At 42.6% G+C, this 19,981-nt stretch overlaps 2 protein-coding genes across 2 annotated transcripts; both read left to right on the top strand.

Moving 5' to 3' along the window:
- Positions 1–1,657: 1,657 nt before the first annotated feature.
- vezt (vezatin, adherens junctions transmembrane protein) lies at positions 1,658–12,198 on the top strand (the record flags this gene model as incomplete). Its single annotated transcript, XM_023419370.2, has 10 exons — positions 1,658–1,830; positions 1,943–2,127; positions 3,346–3,630; positions 4,759–4,905; positions 5,355–5,502; positions 6,074–6,438; positions 7,210–7,403; positions 7,949–8,055; positions 8,240–8,447; positions 9,460–12,198. Coding segments are annotated over 10 exons (2,405 nt in total), but the record flags the coding sequence as incomplete, so codon positions are not given.
- A 1,422-nt stretch (positions 12,199–13,620) lies between these two features.
- On the top strand, positions 13,621–19,975 carry metap2a (methionyl aminopeptidase 2a). Its single transcript, XM_023419403.2, has 11 exons — positions 13,621–13,808; positions 16,005–16,100; positions 16,190–16,252; positions 16,386–16,488; positions 17,038–17,199; positions 17,286–17,467; positions 18,078–18,172; positions 18,284–18,380; positions 18,719–18,822; positions 19,173–19,288; positions 19,680–19,975. Exons 1-11 carry the CDS (start codon positions 13,658–13,660, stop codon positions 19,930–19,932), a joined length of 1,422 nt encoding a protein of 473 aa, XP_023275171.1. The 5' UTR covers positions 13,621–13,657; the 3' UTR covers positions 19,933–19,975.
- Positions 19,976–19,981: the final 6 nt, after the last annotated feature.

The raw sequence follows: 19,981 nt of genomic DNA, 5'->3' as shown, positions 1-19,981 counted from the left end.
GGGCTCAGAGAAAGACACAGTCAGTGGTGTATAAGTATGAATCAGTTACTAGAATTGTCAGTTAAAGGGTATTTGTAGGTTTTGCTATCCTGGTAAGTAAACAGCTGGTAATGCTAACGTTAGCTATGTAGCAATAGCATAAACTTACATATACAGTAGCTCCTTTAAGTTTCTGCCAGTTGAATAAACGACTGATTGATTCTGCAGCACCTGTTGTACAAATACACGTTATCATACCCAGTTGCCTGCGCCGAGTGTGTTCATTGTCTCACATAGTAAAAAAAAAAATCAGTGTAGGGTCTGGAAGCTGAAGTCACACCAGCAGAATACTGATGAGCAAAAACACGACGAGGCAGGATATTAACTGCAGCGAGAGTTTTAACCTGTACAAGGTTTACATCACCTCTGTGGTAGCATCAGAGGGGATTTGCTGCTTTGACACTGGAGAGGAGACTGAGCAGAGTCGTGCCCTAGTTTGTGAGTGCACACACACACACACACACACACACACACACACACACACACACACACACACACACACACTGTTGGCTGAGACTGATGACCAGTGTTGTGTGAATGCCCAGTCCTGGAGCTCAGTCTCCAATCAGTAATCAATATGACTGCGGCCTTTAGACTAATAACACTTGCGCTTTACCCCCCAGAAAAGGGTCAGCGTGCAGGCTGCCCAGTCTGGATCAATAAGCCCATGTTTTTGCCATGAGTGGGAGCACACACACACACACACACACACACACACACACACACACACACACACACACACACACACACACACATCACAGGATGTTATTATCTACAGGATTCTCTGTTTTTTAACTGAACAGATAAAGAATAAAGCCAAAGGCTCAACATACAAACATCTCTCAGTTCCCATTTCTGAAACAAAGAATTTCAGTGATGCCTCTAAACAACTAAGTAGATTAGTGAATAGTAGATCCTATTCATGATTAGGCTTTACACAGTTTAGGATTGTTTCCAGGCTCTTAGCAGTTGGAAGAAAAACTTACAACATCTTGAAACGCCTGAGGTTTGTTCTGAATTGAAATGTCAGTGCACTTAAAAGGTGAAGCTGTCTGGACATCTCAGAGTGTTTACACTGGAAGTCCCCCGGTGCTGGGAATAGAGAGACTCCTTGGAAGCAAAGAATGAAACAGAAATGTGTGTCTCTGTGAACTGTAGGCGAACAAAGTTTTTTTTGTTTTTTTCTTTTCTTTTCTTTTTTTGGATCTATAAAAGAAGCCTTCCTTTCTGTCTGACAGCCGTGTATTGCTTAAAGGATAAAAGTTTGAGTTTAATTGATGCCGAAAATGTAAACACTTAGTTATATTTCCAAAGTAGAAAATCCAGTAGTGATGTGGTTTTTGTGCCACAGTGCTGCTATAAAAGACCCCGGAGCGAGTGTTGCACAGACACACATTGCACTTATTGTTGTTGCCTGAAAGAGTTTGTCTCCGGGGATACTCCTTTAGAGTGAGAGCGAGTGTGCGTGTACACTTGTTATTGGTTGTGTGTGATCACTGGGAAATGCAGTCAAGGTTACAGCAGCACTTCAGAAGGACTGTAAGGATTGCAGGTGAATCATTTAGTGTTTTAATATGGAATATATTTCATCTTAAATGATCCACTGGGGCTGTATTAGAGAATAAAGCGCTGCATAAAACTGCAGTGGAGCTCTTACTTAATTGGCTGTATTATAATCTTGTCCCTGTGTGTGACTTGCAGGGAGGATGGCTTTGGAGACTGGCTGAGACCCTGTGGAGATGGAGCCCGATTCACCAGGCAGCTGCATCTCATAAGCTGGAGCAGCAACTGGTACGGTCGACTGGGAAACAGAAAGGAATGCCGACACTGAAACCTCCATCACCTTCCCTCTGTTTTATTTTTGAAATGTCTTGAAAAAATGTTCTTTCCTTCGATCTGCCAGGACTGCGTGTTCGGCCAGTACTCGGTGAGGTGCATTCTGGACCAGGACGTGCTGCTGCAGGAGGATGTGGAGCTGATCGAGCTGTTAGACCCGAGCCTGCTCACCCTCGCCTCCTCGCCCTCTGGCTCACCCAGCCGAGCGAGCACCCTGCCCAGACCAAGCCTCATTGCCAGGCCCTCCCTATGGTACATGCACACACATACACAAACGCACACACACAAACACACACACACACGTACAGTGGTGGGGCAAGATAATTGGATCAGAAGAGAATATAATACTTTCCAATACAACATCAGCACAAACTGAAACTATAGCCTGACACAGTTGAATCAACTGCCCTTTCACAAAAGTTTGAGATTATATAGTATAATACTGTTATTCTTTACTACAAGGAAAAGGAATTGAGTTGCATACGTATTTGTAATTTTCAAAGCTTTTTGACTTTGTGATAAAAATGCTAGAGCTGTTTTAGTTGAAGTGAAAATTGAGTTAAGAATACTGACTTCCCTAAACATCTAAAGTATCCACTCTCCTTAATGCAACTCAGTTGAGTCTTCAGAACCTCTCTGCGTGGTAAACACACCCACATGCCTACGAATTTGTTTCCTCTAAACCCAAACTCGATTACTCTAATTTTGTAATCATGAAGATTTCAGTCCTGGATCTGATTCTGATGCTGCACACGGCGCAAGTATCGGCAGGGCGAAGTGAAGTCGGTCACCTTCATCTGACAGCTCAGTGTGGCTGTTTGAATCAGAATCAGAATCAGAATCAGAATCAGAATACTTTATTGATCCCAGGGGGGAAATCAGGTTAGGTTACTGTTAGGTTAAGAAGTAGATTACAAAGGTAAAGATAAAAAGATAAAGAATCATAAAATATAATCATCAAATATAAAAATACTTATGTGATAATATATAAATTAAAAAAAAGAGAAAATATGTAAAGCTATGTTTATAAAATTGCACTTGTCTGAAGTGTTCTTGTTCCATTACTCCCTGCAATATTTAAAACTGATCTACTGACATGAAATGTCCACAGATTCTCACAGTCAGAGTTAAAGTCTGTGACAAATACGTCATGTTTCCTGCATCATAATGAAAGCCACTCCATGTTTTGCCGGTTGAATGCTTTAAATGTGAGCTAACAGGATTAGGAAATGTTGGATTAGCATTAGCATAGTAATTTAATCCAACTGTGATTCAGATGGAGGGGAGTGAACAGTAAACAGGCTGATACCAAGGGGATGAAATTAAAAACAGCAACATGCTGCATTGTTTCATGCGAATTCCCCAAGACTAATAAATTGACAGAGATCCCTTTTTAATCGTGGTCCAGTAGAGATCTGAGCATCTAAAGGCTCCATGTTCTGGTCATAATTCCCTCCTGTTCGCTCTCAGGGACATGGCGGGGCTGGTGGGCCTGGCTGCGGTGCTGCTGGGTCTCTGCTCTGCATCTGAGGGCCTCTGGTCTCTGGCTGTGGCGCCGTGGGGCCTGGGCCTGCTGGGCTGGGTGGGGCTGAGGGGGATCACGCTGTGGAGACGGGGCCGCATGCAGAGGGCCGTCCACGCCAGGGCCACGCAGCTCCAGAGTCTGGTCCACAACAGCAAGACTCTGACCGGCCTGTCTCGCAAAGCCCTGCGTCTGGTGCAGGAGACCGAGGTCATCTCCAGAGGGTTCACCCTGTAAGTGTGTTCGTTTTATGTACCCCTGCCCATCACCCAACCACATAATGATGATGTGAATTCATATCCTGTCATAATCTCCCAGTTGTCACTGCTTGGTCCAAGCCTGCTCAATTAATCCCCTCCTTTGTTGGCAGTTAATTAACCTTGTCAGGTAGTGTGTCCATAGGCTTTTTATTTTACATGTTGGAGAAGTACTTATTTTACACCACCACCGTCTCTGTTTGTGTGTATAGCTTTAGCATTATAGAAGAACACTGTAAACCAGTATTAGACGAAGTGATTTAAATAACTAGTTTAACATTTTTGGAAACATGTTTATTTGTTCTGTCAGATCAGAAGATCAATACTCTTGTGTCTGCACAGTAGTAAATAAGAAGCTACAGCCGGCTGTAACTTAACTTAGCTTAGCTTAGCATAAAGACTGGAAACAAGAGGAAACAGCTAGCCTGGCTCCGTCTAAAGGTAACAGAATCCATGTACCCCTCCTCCTTTTACACATAGGTTTTAAACAAAGGAGATATAAAGTGTTCAAAGATGAAATGATAAGTCGATCAACAGAAAAATAATAATGGTTAATTGTTGGAGAGGGGAAACGAGGCAACAATCTCTGATTCCAGCCTCTAAAATGAGAGATCTCTTGCATTTCTTTGTCATATATCACTATAATGGACTTTTGCTTGAACAAAATTAGACAGTTGAAGCTGTCAGCTTGTTGTAATGGGCATTTTTTTTAATGTTTTATAGACATAAATAGATTAATTGAAAAAATAATAATCATCAGATAAATCCAGAATAATTGTTCGTCTTTATGCTAAACCAAGCTAATCGGCTGCTCAGCGCACAGAAAGAAGAGTCATATCAATCTTTTCATCAAACTGTCCCAAGTTTCCCAAAATGTCAAACTATTCCTTTAATAGCATGTCAAATAGTCTTGTTTGCCACCGCAGCCTGGTAAAGTAACATGCCTGTGTAGTGTCTGTGTCTGAATCGTCTCAGTATGTTGTAGCAAACGTCTCTGTGTGTCGTCTTTAGCTGATGTGGTGTTCAGTGTTGTGTGTGCCCCCCTGCCTCTTTGGGACGTCTCCACAGTTGTATCACATTTCACTTGTCAAGTTTGCTCGACAGGGTGAGTGCGGCCAGCTCCTTTAGCAGGGCGGGGCCGGGGGCGGTGCCACGCGGCCAGCAGCTGATTGGACTGAGGAAGTCCCTGTACCGGGCGCTCCGATCAGCCTTCAGATCCTCCAGGAGAGCCACCTGTCACATGCTCAAGGCATATCCTTTACCTGGACAGCTCAGTGTGTCTTCTTCTAAGGACACGGGAAGACCAGCCTACAACTTATGACTTAGGACTTTTTGTTGCGTAAACAAATCCATATAACTATTCAGGTCCTTTAAAAGCAGCACAAATCTTTTCTCTGTTGTTCAAATATCTATTCTTGCATCTTGTGGTTTGGAACTGTGCGGCCCGTTCTTAAAGCATTGTTCAATCTCTCTGGAGTGTGGAAGGGAAATCTTTTGAAGGGAAAATGTGATTGGAGTCTTTTGTCGTTTGAGGTTAATAGTGATTCGTAAGCAGGAAAACACTGATTCCTGGTTGGAAATCACAGGAAATGTTACTTGTTATTGTTGGGTCACAAAAAAAACCCCTCCATTAATTGAAATGAAACAATATGTAGCTTTTTCTAGGTGTGTCGTGTGGTGTGTCCTTAACCCCCTCCAACGTTTCCTCTGAACTCTGAGATTGATAACGTGACCAACTACGTGTCTGCGGTGCCTCTGAAGGAGCTGGGGCTCGGCCTGGGCATCGAGCACCTGGGTGATGAGCAGGCCCAGGAGCTGACGGACGACTACAGCCTGCCCGCCCTGAAGGTGAGGCCTGAGGGTTCAACCTGGCAGGGAGGGGGTGCAGGTAGAGAAAACAAGAAGTGGTGGTGCAGGGAGGTGGAACAGGCGATGACCTGGACTTTATTAATAAGCAGTTAAATTGAATGTGATTCCTGAACTGTTTATGCTTCACTACATGTTTGTTACAACAGTTTGAAGTTTTTACCACTGAAAGTGTCAAAATACCGATTGAAACTTCTTGATGCATTAATCCAAATCCTTCTACTTCACTTCTCTGCTGCTCGTCTTTTCTAGCATCTTGCAAACACTTTCTCTTTTGTCAAGTGGCCCACTTTCTTTTATCCTTCGGCACTTTGAGTAAAGTGATAGTGTGACAGAAAGTGTATTCATGCACTGGCCTCAGTTTGGTTTTTGAAGTAAAAAGGCCTGAAGCCACCAACAGTTAAAAGACTATGTCAAAGGTCAAAGAAAGAAAGGAAAGAACGGTGGTGGTAATATGATGACATATTTTTTTTTTTTTTTACAAGTTGGCCGATGTATAAAGCTCCAAACAGGATGTTATTAAGCTGGTATTTGTTGGCTTGTCCTCCTGCAGATGCTGTTCCAGCTGTGGGTGGGACAAAGCTCTGAGTGTTTCCGTCGACTGGCCCTTCTGCTGTCGCCACGCCGAATAGAGGAGGCAGAAGAGGGTGCACCCAAAGCAGAGACCTCCCCTACTCTGCCTCCTCTGCCCCCGCTCCACCGCTCCATCGCCGCAGTGACCGAGCCGCTGCATCACGCTCTGGCCAGCTGCCTCGGCGAAGTGCAGCGCAGCTACGACTTCCACCGGCACTTTGAAACCCAGCCGAGGACGACGGGCTCCGACAGGACCGGACGGGCCAGGGAGAAGTGCCGAGAGCTCAACACCCTGCACACGTCCATCCGGAGCCTGCAGCTGCACCTCAAGGCCCTGCTCAGCGAGTGAGACACACACGTACATGAAAACCCTGACTGGCCTGATTCTACACCCATAAGATAAGATGAGACTCTAACAGTCGGTATTGTGAAAGTGGGTCACTGCAGCAGCAACGCAGAAGTAGAAATAAAGTAAAGACAATGTGCATAGGGACACAGGAAGTGAGATTTGAGGGACGTCACAGCAACATTTTCACAGCGTACCAGGTAACAGGTCACTGTGCTAAGGGAAACAAAATTACGTCACATTTCCAATGAAAACAAAAATCACTAGAGAAATTACAAACATTTTAAACATGCAGTCACTTTCACTAAATCTAAGAAATAGCAGATATAATTTCCAGGAAGTAGACTGATTCATAGGCAGAACAGTTAAAAGTTTTTATCCCTCACTGAATTCCCCTGTTAAATCCATCACAGTCACAAAGACACAGATGGAGATTAAGAGAAGCAGATGAGTCAAAGGAGGATTTTTAAAGTCTGCGACAATTGAGAAGTGAGATTATTGTTGCATAAGATGAGATGTGGACTGTTGAAAAGAGGCTGAAATGGAATTAAGGAGATTCTTCTAAATATTTTTCACATTTATTCACATGCTATTTACTATCTTTCCCATCTTTTCACCTGACTTTATTATTGATTGTGAATATATTACACCCACTTCTGTCTGGATTCTAAAGATTATGAAATGTATATTGTATACAAAAGACTGAGATATTTTAATGGGCAGTATAATGTTGTGGAAACGTGTTTCACCTACGTGTCTGGTGTCGTCAGGATGATCATCCTGGAGGACGACCTGGAGAAGCTGATGGTGTCCAAGGAGCTGACGGAGCTGACGTGCGAGGGCTACCAGGACCTCAGCGACCGGCTGCACCAGCTGCACCCGCACATGCAGGCCAGCACGGGCTGCTGGGAGGACACCATCAGCCAGGTGGATCGCATGCTGAGACGGGCCAACGCCTGTCCGGGTGAGCGAACGCAAAAAAACAAACACACTCTGGATGTTAGTTTTAATCCTTTCAGAGTAAAAGTTTTAAAAAGATGCAACAAGTTCATGAGGAACAATCACTTCAACAGTGAATAAAACAATAATAAGACATTAATAACAATAATACGTATAATATAAGTTTAATAACAATAAGCAGACATTTTAATAAACATAAAAACAACTACAATGTCTGTACATGCTGTTTAAATCTGAAATTATGACCACATACTTGAAGGTTCAGTGCTAGTTAACACCTTTGCCTTATACATCAGCACAGTGACCCCCTCTTTAGTACTATATTGGTTTCCATATTTACAATAGGTCTATTTTTAGCACAGACTTCCCCCTTCCTTTACCGTGACTCAAGACTGTTGCCAGTCATGGAGGAAGTAGCTGTTCCAGAATGTGGGACATGAAACAGAACAGACCAACCGGAGCACAGCCGTCAGCGCTGTGACCAGGCTCCAATACCACGTCGTTGAGGTCATTTTGTTGCATTAATGGGAGTTTACATCATCTCTGCAGGTAATGTAGAGGGTCTGGAGCAGTGTGGGACTCCTGAATCCGAGATTCCCGCTCCTCCTCCAACATACCCCCTGATCCTGGACAGAGACCCTGTGCCAGAGGAGCTGGTGAGATCAGATCTCCACCTTTCACAACTATATTTACACAGAAAGTCCCTCATCAGTCAGGATGTAGGAGTCTGTAAACGTTCCTGATGTGGCCTTTAAAATTGACACTAAACACCTTTCCCATCCTTCTTCTCCTCATCATGTTTCCCTGTCGTCAACCTCTCCTACTTTTTTGTTGGACCAGGAGTGGGAGGCCTACGTGTCCGACTCAGACTCTGACGGCGAAGGCCGAGGGTCCTGGTCCGACATGTTGTCACCGGAGGAACGGGAACGTCAGCGGCGGGAGAGGGAGGAGTCTCGCCGCGTCCTGTCGGAGCTAAAAGCTGTTCTGGGCTTCCGTGCGTCGGAGGGGGAGAGGATGAAGAGGAAGCAGCTGCTCTTCAACGACCAAGGTCTGCGCTGCTGTTGCTGATATTCTTAGAATGAGGCTGGTTTTATCTGGAATGACTGAGTGTCTCTGCTGATGCTCCGGATGATAAAATCTGATGGTGGGTTCTTCGGGCAAATCCAATCACAACGACGCATCGTCAAAGATAGTACGATGACTGTCTGTGGGTTTTCCTTAGACAACCAGTTTACTACTCACCAGTTACACTTACATTCAAATGAAATTAAATGTTGATTGTTTTTATTTTAATTAATCATTTACGTGATTTATTGAGCTCATTATATTGTGTTAAAATGAATTTGGTAATCAATACTTGTGGTCCTTTTCTTAATGTAATGTCTTTCAGGGCTGCAACTAATGACGATTTTTGTTATTGATTGAATTATCGATTATTTTGCCAGTGGTTTATAAAAAGTTGCCGAGTTCCCAGTGACGTCTTCAAATGTCTTGTGTCTGTCCAACAGGTTGGAACCCAAAAATATTTCATTTAATTTCATAGAAGACTAAGAAAACTAGAAAATTTGGAAACTACTTTTTTTTGTATTTTTGCTTAAAGAATAACTGGAAAAACAGTTTGCTGTCGATCAGTCGAATAATCCATTTATCAATACCTGTGAGGATTTGTTGATTTTTCCTCTGTAGTATAATTGTGGATACGTCTCTTTGGGTTATGGACTGTTGGAATTAGCCGTTTTAATGACGGTGTTCGCCTCCATGTGTACATGTAGATGGGTCTGGCCATGCGAGACTACTGTATCTGTAAGAGTCACTTGAGTTTAGTACAAATAGTTTTTTTTAGCTGCGAGAAAAACTTAAAGTCATTTCATTTCTCATTTTAATAATTGGTTAAATATTTGGAAAGTCTATGTTGGTGGATTGTGACATGGCGCTGGATGAAACACTGCGTCGTATCTATCACATCAGACATCAGCATGTCAGGTTTGTACTACAGGCTCAAAATTACAACTCAATATGTTCCGAAACTTAAACCATATATTTCTTCCTTTCTCTGGCAGCTGCCGTGACGCCGTCAGCTCGCGGGGAGAGTTCAGATCCCACCACCAAACCATCAGACGCTCCACCTTCACCAGTAGAAAGTGATGATGAAGAGGGAAACCACCTATCAGAGCAGTCTGCAGGAAACGGAGGGGAGGAAGGGGAAGGAAAAGACGGCAGGGTGAGGCCTGAACCCTCCACCGAGCAGGTGATGGAGTTCAGCTGTGGGCTGGAGGCGGAGGATGGGGAGTTGGGGGGGAGTTCGGTCTGCAATAGAGGAGGAGGAGGAGCGTCGGAGCTGCATCAGTACGACGGGGTCCTGCAGGAGGGGGAGTCCCAGAATGGTCTGGACTGCTTCCTGAAGCCTAAAGCCCCCGCCGTGTCTGTGATGGACAGACTGACGGAGATCCACGGCTCGGAGGCTCTCAGCTTCAGCTCCGCCCTCGCCGCGCAGGTGGCGGCACGCTCGCACTCGCTCATCAACATGGAGGAGCAGACGTTCGGAGACGACGGAGAGGAGGACGGAGAGGAGGACGGAGAGGAAGACGGAGAGGAAGACGGAGAGGAAGACGGAGAGGAGGAGAGCGACAGACGAACCCCTGACAAGGACTGAAAATAAACCTCCGCTGCTTAAAGCGAGCTCTGAGCAGAGACTGTATTTATGTCCGATGTCCTCCATCGATGAGTCTGTGTTACATCTTATCTTGTGGAGATATTTCAGATTCACTCTCTTTTACCCATCCGTCCATCTTACTGTACATTACCCACGATTCTTACTGCTCTCTTGCTGTTAAAACTCAGGTACCAGAACCACTAAAACAAAACCCGACCTACAGTGTTGAGGTCAGAAGACCAGAATGTCTGCAGTTTACTTGGTGATATCCACATAGTGTAAAGTGTTCACAGTCGCTCGGTCGATGTGGAAACGAAGAGTGTAAGCAACAAGTGATTGGCTTCAGACATAGAAATAAGAAGAGAAGAAGAGTAACAGTTCAGTCTGAGTGACTGTGAGGAAGTGTTGGTGGTGGAGGAGTGGAGAGGAGATAGCAGTGGTAATTCTCTAAAGGTGTGTTCAGACAGAAAGCAAATAATTCTGACAGTTTCAGTTTGATTCATTCACTCAAAGACCACTTCAGTATTTATATTATTATTTTTTGCCCCGGGTTTTGCCTCTCAGGCAACTTACAAGCTGAGGTTGTTGTGGCTGAACAAAAAATCCACCAACTCATTTCTCTTAAAAAGACGTTGGAACAAAGATCATAAAGTAAAAGATATAAATATTGATTGATTTCAAACGCTCGTCGTTGACATTTGAAACGACAGTTTGAATTTTTTGTCAAACATTTTTTATAACATCTAATAATATTTATCAAACAGTATCAGGTCTCTATTAAGGAAATTACAGTGCATTATTTTATACACTATAAAACAGCAAATTATGTGGCTTTTTTGGTTTACTAACATTTCGATGGAGAGCCTGATAAACAATTTAATTTGTTAGATGATATAAATTTATATAAATGAAGAAAATGTTTACATTTACTTACAACTAACTGCTATAACTTTAAATGGGTAAAAGTAGCAACAGCACAGTGTAGAAATACTCTGTTACAAGTTTAAAAAAAAAAGCTTGTTATGCAGAGTGGCTCATTTCAGAAGAATGGATTCATGTGTTCATCACTTTAATGTTGCAGCTGGTGAAGGTGGGGCTGATTTTAATTACTTTATACACAGCCGGGTAGATTGAGTCTTATTTTATCTTAACTAAAAATACATCCTAATTTATTTGTTAGTTATATTTTGGGTTATTAATCTGAAACTGCAAAGCAGCTAAAGTTTTCAAATTAATGTAGAGGAGTAAAAAGTACAATATTTACAGTGAAGTTGAAGTATAAATCAGCCTGAAACTGAAATACTCAAAATAATACTTACAAACACTACTTGAGTAAATGTACTTAGCTACTTTCCACCACTGTAGTTGGTACTTTGGATGTTTTGGGTCTAATAAATGCAAACGGTTAAATTCAAGTTAATGACTCAAGGAGAGAATTCTCTTTGCTTTCTGTCTGAACGACCTTTACAGCAGAAGGTTGAAGTCAGCCGACCTTAAATCTTATAGGCGGACAGATCTACACACACACATGAAGTGCAAGAAGAGGAAGTGGAATTCTATTTTTATTCTCTGCGATTTATTTCTGTCCCTTCTTCTGCGATCCGTCTCCGATTGGACACAATGGGGGTAACGGTGAAGTGGACATATGAACCAACATACATTCTCAATCCCATTTGCAACGACATATTTGGAATACAGCACTATTGTATCTAAGAACAATTCATGAAGACTGAAACAATCCCAACTTTCTCAGCGTCTGTGTTTACAGGGGCGCGCTCAGCGGTGAGGTCAGGAAGCCTTGTTTTTCACACTGAATTGTGTGGCATGAATTTAATGAACTGTGCTGCTGTGAGGTTTGAAATCAAATACCTCTGTGTGTGAGAGTGTGTGTGCGGGTTTGGTGATAAAAGAAGAGACTGACTTTTCTCTTGTGTGAGGGCAATCTGTAACTTTATGTTCCACATGAAGTTGCCGTAAGAGTCTGACAGCCCTGATGTATGCCTCCACCTTCCCGGTCTTTCTTGTCTCCATGTTTGCCTTGTTCTGACCCCCACCACCCCCCACCCTTGCACCCTCCCCCGGGGTGAGGTCTACCCCCTCCTGCATTTTCCAACGTGAAATAAAATACCATTCTGGAAGTGTTCAATGTTTCCCGTGGTCTTTTCTGATATTAGACCGTGCTCATGTTTCAGAGACTGTGATGGCCGGAGGTTCAGAAACAGGTTTGGTGAGTTACTTGATATGTTCAGTGGGGTTTTGCATTTGTCTGACCCACAACAGCTGGTGCTCTCCTATGAAGCCTTTTGAGGGCTTACACACAGACCCGCACTTACTCAAGTCCTGTGCTTCAGTACAATTTTAAGGTACTTTCACTTAGGTTTTTTGATTTCCTCCTACTTCAAACTTCATTACATTTTAGAGGGAAAAATTATACTTTTCACTTCCCTACATTTATTTGACAAACCATTAGAAATAAGTACTTTTCATATTCAGATTTTATAGAAAAAAACATACTATAGGTTTATGAAACCCATCACATTGTTGAAGATTAAACCTTCGGTGCCCATCCTCTTTGACTTGTGACCAGTGTTTAGTTGGGGCCACATTAGTAGAGCCCTAAGTTATTAGAAAGTTTGGCACTACACACCCATATTGTCTTTTCTCCTGAGTGTGCTATGAACACAACAAACTGAATCACGTGCTTTACAATCACCTAAATATAAAATACCACATTGTTTTTATTTTATGCTCATTTACTGTTGTGGCTTTGCCATCTGGTGGTCACTTCTGTTACTGCTTCTTCAATAAGAGAACTGATGTTTAAATATAAACATATATTCATGTGGAACAGAAAACCTAATATAAATTAGCCTATAAATCGTTTTCCTAAATGTGTTTGTCTAATTGATAATTTCGCTTTAATCCATTCAGTTGTATGTAGCCGTATTAATGTAATAGTTTAAGTGTAGTTCATACATTTATTTATACTGCAGTACAGGATCTGTCCTCATTAGGCTCAGTGCTCCACTACAGCTGATTCAGCATGTTGTACTTTGTGATGCCTTCAAGTGCTCTGCATGAGCTCAGATTTCTGAATACTCTACTACTACATTTATAAGATGAGTTCCAAATGGCTGCATGATATTTTCTATAACCTTTCATTTTTTGAAAATATAGAATAATTTGATCTCTTTGGACCTCAAATGATCATTAAAATAAAACCATATGAGAAGCTTAGAGGGGAAATGGGCCGTGGAACTGCTAATAGCTCATAGACATCTGAGATCGATTCTGTTTGTATGTAAGAGTTTTGTATCACATTTTAAAAGCATATTATACTTTTTAATGTAAAATCTAGCTACATATACTTAGTTACTTTTCGCCACTTATAGAAGTATGAGAATTAAGAAAAAGATACACCTGTACATAAATAAATGTTAAACAAATGCTAAAAAATATTAAAATAGAAGTAATTTTTGACGTGGTAGGGGGTTTTACTGCTTACTTGACAATAAATCTAAAAACTCAGACTGTACCTGAAGGCAGCATCACACACAGCATTCCCACAATCCCTCGCGCTTCCTTTTCCAGCAGCGTCTGCGATCATGGCGGACGTGGTTGCGGAGCAGGTAGCGGACCAGAAACCAGTCCCGGACCGGGAGCTGAACGGGGAGGCGGAGGACAGAGAAGAGGCCGACCCGGTGGAGACCGCGAAAAAGAAGAAGAAAAAGAAGAAGAAGAAGTCTGCGACGACAGGTGAGGCTGTTCTGAGCTGTTTCATGCTAACAGGCTAGCAGAGCTGCGACAGGTTAGCTGCAGTTTGTAACGACCCAACCGGAAACGGTGGGAGGTTTCCTTCAAAGTAATGGTCCACCGTTTTGGTTGTGGAAAAGAAGTTTGATTTTCACCGTTATAGCTCAGAATATTAACCATGACTTTTGTTACTACGAGTTTTCTTCAAAGACATTTAAAAACACTTTTAATTGATGAATGTATAAAAAGTATTCAAACGCAGAACGTAAAATAGACTTCGTACTGGTGGTTTTAGAAATTTTGTCTTAAGTTCGTGTACATAAAGATTACCAAGAGTAGATACGTTCATGTTGCTCATTATGTATTTATTTATTTGTTTAATTTAAAATTATTTAACCAAATTGTGAATTTCAAACTTTGTCGTCAGTTAAGAAAAATGGGTGTTGTTCCATTTTCCATTTTGAATGATGACATTGCCACATTTAATTAGATAAAATTAGCGTTTCATTTTTGAAAGAAACTAACTGCACAAAATAGTTATATGGAAAACTGCAAATGGATTTAGCCTACTATGACATTGCCAGTTAAGATAGGGTGTATATACTGTATTTACTCATAGACATGTTGACTTTTTTTATGTTGAAAAACCTGCCGGAAGTACGGTGGTGTAGCTTGTCGTACTTGACACTGGTCCTCATTAGCCATGCGGGTTGAGCGGTGTGGACTGTCAGGCCTCATGTAACACGCCGGGCTTTGGTCAGAACCGCATCCAGGAGCACTGACATTAACCACAGCCCGAACTTAAAGCAATTTACTGTTAATTTTGAGAGAAAACACAAAAACCCTGTCACCCAACCCGCTCCCTTTAGTGACTGTTGCCGAATGCGATGAGCCTCAGCCAAGTTTTCCTGTTTCGTAATTCCCCCATTGCCCAGAGTTATTATGTAAGGAAAGAACAGCGAAAAGATGCTGTATTTTATAAATAAACCAAATCAAAACAATATAAGCTCATGGTTGCTTTTATTCCCGTGCACTTCAAACCAAATTCAATTAAATTAACTGCAATTTAGAGACATCGTAAAAAAATGTCAAACGCTGATAAATAGATCGATAGATATATACATAGACAGATAAATAGATAGACATTATTGATCTTCTTGGGGAAATTGTCAATTCATAGCAGACTGACGATAACAATAGGATTAAAATTAAAAGCACCACTGCAGTATTGCAGACCTGCAGAGCCTGATGAAAATACAAATGTACGGTATTAATCAGAAATACAGAGTGCAGAACGGTTCCCAGGAACATGGGTTTATTCATGATGACAGTGTCCTGTTTACTACAGCGTTCAAATATTACCTGAATGCCTTTTGTTCAAATTAAATAAAAAAAATGTTTTTTCTTGTACATTGTAAAAATGAGTGACTCACTTTACATCCATAATGTTTGAGAACTTGCCACTTTGATCAAGCAGCATTCAATGTACAGTTCTCCAACATCAGCAGATCTTCCACAATGCTCTCAACGTTTTCCTTTTTATAGTTAAAGTGACACTCGTATTTCTGCGAACTCTACAACTGATTTACCTCCTTAAAAATCAGATCGAATTCATGAGAGTTTTTGGCTTCATGCTGTAGAGTTTCACCTCTTCCTGTTGGATCTGTATCAGGGATCAAACTGACCTTATGGGAGTGGGCATCGGCCAGACATCGTTTGCTTTGTCGTCAGTTTCATTATAAAATCCTCCATTTAATCATTTTAATCACGTCACATCAAACTTCTAACAGTTTTATAGTTTTTACTTTTTTAGTGAATTTCTTTATGTCTGTATTTCATGTCTGTCTTTTGTGAAACTTTACTGAACATCTGCTCTGAAAGTCACTTATATAAGTAGCTATACAGCTGCTCACATAGATAAATTTGCTTACGTACTTACTAACTCTATTTTTAGCTCCTTGGCTTCTGTTTTCTGACATAAAATTATCCAAATTGTCCTCACGGTGCAGTATAAAGATTTGGTAAAAATGTTGTTTAAGAGACCTGCTCTGAGGGATCATGCCAGTCTGGGAATGAATGGTTCTACCTCTGGTTACACAACTGTGTCTGCTGCTTCCTGCTGATACAGAACATTTCGGCTGCAGCGACGTAATCGCTTACTGGCCTGTGTGTATGTTCTCGTTGCTGCCGCTGCTGCAGGCGCTGAGCCGGAGGCAGATGGAGTGGGCGAAGTGACCAAACAGCTGGAGAAGCAGGCGATAGAAGACAAAGAGAAGGAGGAGGACGGCGAAGAAGGTGACACACCTGATAACGCAGTTGTAACACATCACATGTAAACATCACACTTGGCGGTTGGTGTAACAGTAGCGTCTTCACTTGCACAGATGGAGATGACGGAGAAAACTCAGCAGGGAAAAAAAAGAAGAAGAAAAAGAAGAAGAAAGGACGTAAGTTGACGACGTGATGTGTTTTATAGGGAGAGGCATTTTACTGTTCTCTGAGGTGTTGTCCTGGATTCAAACCTTCACTGTAAGACTCGCGTTTGTCAGTTTGACGGGTGTTTTTCTGTTTTCCTCTCAGCCAAATCTCAGACTGATCCTCCGTCTGTGCCCATCTGTGACTTGTACCCAAGCGGGGTGTTCCCCATGGGACAGGAGTGTGAATACCCCGCCTCACAGGATGGGTAAGAACGTAAACATGCCACTCACACTTACACCTGTGTCGTGTGTGCAGCTTTCCTTTCCTAAATGTTCATCAATCCCGTTGGAAGTCAAGGAGGTCGTGCTCTTGCTGGTGTCTTTTATTTTATTTTGTTGGTTGTGCACTTCATCCTGACTGTGTTTAATGTTGTCTGTCTCTTTTATCTCCATCTTTCCCCATTATATTCTCATGGAACAGGTGTTTATATTAGCATTAATTATAATTGCAAATATTACTTATCGGCTCATCACTTTGCCTAAATTAAAATTTTTCATATATTCAAATGTGCACATTGGAAATAATTGTTGCGATAACCTTGCAGCACCTCAGTCTGCTGCCTTGCAGATAAACTCTGGTCATCACCCTGGTCAGGTGATGATTCAGGAGCTGTGTTGTCACAGCGTGCAGCATTAACACGTTCAGTTTCACCACTGACTGTCCAAAACGGTCAGCCTCTTTCTTCTGTAGTAGCTGCACCTTTTCATAAATAATGGTGTTTAAAATGTGAGCTGCTGCTGTGTTTGTCTCCCAGTCGCAGCGCGGCGTGGCGCACGACCAGCGACGAGAAGCGGGTCCTGGATAAAGCCAACGAAGAGGTGTGGAACGACTTCAGACAGGCGGCCGAGGCCCACAGACAGGTCCGCCAGCACGTCCGCAGCTTCATCAAACCCGGCATGACCATGATCGAGATCTGGTGAGGACGCCTTCATCGCTGTGATTCGCTTCATCAGTGTGATTTTGTAGAAAGTTTAATTTCATCTCATCCTCCCTCCTCCTCAGCGAGCGGTTGGAGGACTGTTCTCGTAAGCTGATAAAGGAGAACAGGCTGAACGCCGGCCTGGCCTTCCCCACCGGCTGTTCTCTGAACCATTGTGCTGCCCACTACACTCCCAACGCCGGAGACACCACTGTCCTGCAGTACGACGACGTCTGCAAGATCGACTTCGGCACGCACATCAACGGTAACACAAGAATTAAGAGCTGCGTCCATTACATTTAGTGCTGATGCGTTCAGGGCCCACTTTATATCCGTAATGGATCAGAGTCAGAATGGCTGCCACTTAGTCGTTAATGTAGAACAGTTGTTCCCAGCCTTTTCCAACTCCTGACCAAATCTCAAAAATGTTGGTGATCCACATCCGACCCCGTGACAGTACAGAGGACAAATAAACGTCCTCAGAGCTTTTTATTTTCATGATAACGATCGAACATTCAGGACTGAATCAGACTGAGGTCGTAAACAAATATAAGATGTGGTCTGGTCCAATCATGGCTTATCACAGTGACGTGACTTAATACAAGTTGTACAATATTTGTAATGTTTTTAAAGATAATGTTTGTGAATGTTTTTAGAAATAAGTTATTTATATTATATATTATTTTATGATTACATCTTTTCATCCAAATTGTAGCCAGCTGTTCTGCAAATGATTTGTCGTCTCACCTGCAATACCTGCAGTACCCACCAGTGGGCCCCGGCCCTCCTAACAGATGTTCTTCCTTCTTCTTCTTCTTCTTCTTCTTCTTCTTCTTCTTCTTCTTCTTCTTCTTCTTCTTGGTGTGTGTCTGCAGGGCGAATCATTGACTGTGCCTTCACTGTCACATTTAACCCAAAGTATGACAAGCTGCTGGAGGCTGTAAAAGACGCCACCAATACTGGAATCAAAGTAGGACTCTCTCTCACACACACACACACACACACACACACACACACACACCCACCCCCCCACACACCTCGTCTGATCTGTAGCTGATGGCTTCCTGTTTGTTCGTGTCAGAACGCCGGCATTGATGTGCGCCTGTGTGATGTTGGAGAGGCCATTCAAGAGGTGATGGAGTCCTACGAGGTCGAGCTTGATGGCAAAACATATCAAGGTACGTTCTCACCTGAAAACACCGGACATGCAGCTACGATTAGCAGGTGGAACCTAACTTGTATTTTGATATTTACAGATACATTTATTGAATTGTGCTTTTAGAAACATGTTTTTGTGTAAAGGCAGCTTTATATTTGTAATGTTCTGAAGTTCAAACTCCTGAAAATATCCTAAATCCAGGAAAAGAATATCTTAATGAGACACAAAACACTTTAAAAATCTAATGAAATTCACATACTACTCCTCTATCTCAGCTGTTTTAGTCATTAATGCCAGTTCATAAAGTACATCCAGAAAGAAAACTAAAACAGTGCAACTTGTTTTCTTCTCCTGCAGTGAAGCCGATCCGAAACCTGAACGGTCATTCAATCGGCCAGTACAGGATACACGCTGGGAAGACTGTGCCCATCGTTAAAGGAGGAGAAGCTACGAGAATGGAGGCGAGTTCATTAAGATCATCAGTCTTTCAGTTTGTCTCAGTGACAGTATGAACTGTTTATTTACTGCAGTTATCTGTGGCAGTTGTGGCATAAAACAGGTTGTATTCTCATTCTCTCTTTTTTTTATGGCACAAAGACGTGAGGCAACAGAATAATTTCACAATAAAGTTACAGATACATAATTTAAATTACTATTTGGTGCATTATGGTGATGTTTGTTGCATATTTTAGAAAACTGCAGCCACCAGACCGTAAAACAAAAGTAAAAGTAACTGATTAGACCATTTAAAGCCTTTATTCCTGATCGCTTGCAGTCACCCTGTTGTTGATCGTATATTTTTACCCTGCAGGAAGGAGAGGTTTATGCCATCGAGACGTTCGGCAGCACAGGTAAAGGTGTGGTCCACGACGACATGGAGTGCTCTCACTATATGAAAAACTTCGATGTTGGCCACGTCCCCATCAGGTAAAAGTTAAAAGCATGAATCCTTTCTGGTCTAACAAAACCTGCACCTATTGAGTTGTTAGTGTGTGGTTTACTTATTTATTTGTTAAATGTCAACAACAACAACAACCCCTGAAGATTAATCAAAGCTTTTATGTTGTGTCAAAATTCACACCTCTAATTCTTAAATGAGTCAAAATGCAACGAACAGGCGTCACACTCACTGTTGGAGTTGCTTATATAATTTCTTTGATGACTGATGAGGATAAAAGTCCATAGATCTATTTATAAAAGTCAGAACATTCATCCTGAAGGGAAATTAGACCGTCGTCCACAAAGCAGCCGATCACTGAATATTTAAAGTGTCGTCTGGGATACGCTCTGATGTCATCGATGGTTCCTTCCTCTCCAGGCTGCCCCGAGCGAAGCACTTGTTGAACGTGGTCAACGAGAACTTTGGCACGCTGGCGTTCTGCCGGCGCTGGCTGGACCGCCTGGGCGAGAGCAAGTACCTGATGGCCCTGAAGAACCTGTGCGACCTGGGCATCGTGGACCCCTACCCTCCGCTCTGCGACACCAAGGGCTGCTACACCGCTCAGTTCGAGCACACCATCCTGCTCAGGCCCACCTGCAAGGAGGTGGTGAGCCGGGGAGACGACTACTGACACCCCAACCCCCGCAACAACAGCACCCCACCACCAGACCCCTCCCTCC

Source organism: Seriola lalandi, unplaced genomic scaffold (assembly GCF_002814215.2).
Source record: "Seriola lalandi dorsalis isolate HSWRI2012SDOR001 ecotype SW California unplaced genomic scaffold, Sedor1 jcf7180002054599, whole genome shotgun sequence".
In the NCBI taxonomy this organism is placed as follows: domain Eukaryota; kingdom Metazoa; phylum Chordata; class Actinopteri; order Carangiformes; family Carangidae; genus Seriola; species Seriola lalandi.
This window is presented reverse-complemented; position numbering and strand designations above follow the sequence as displayed.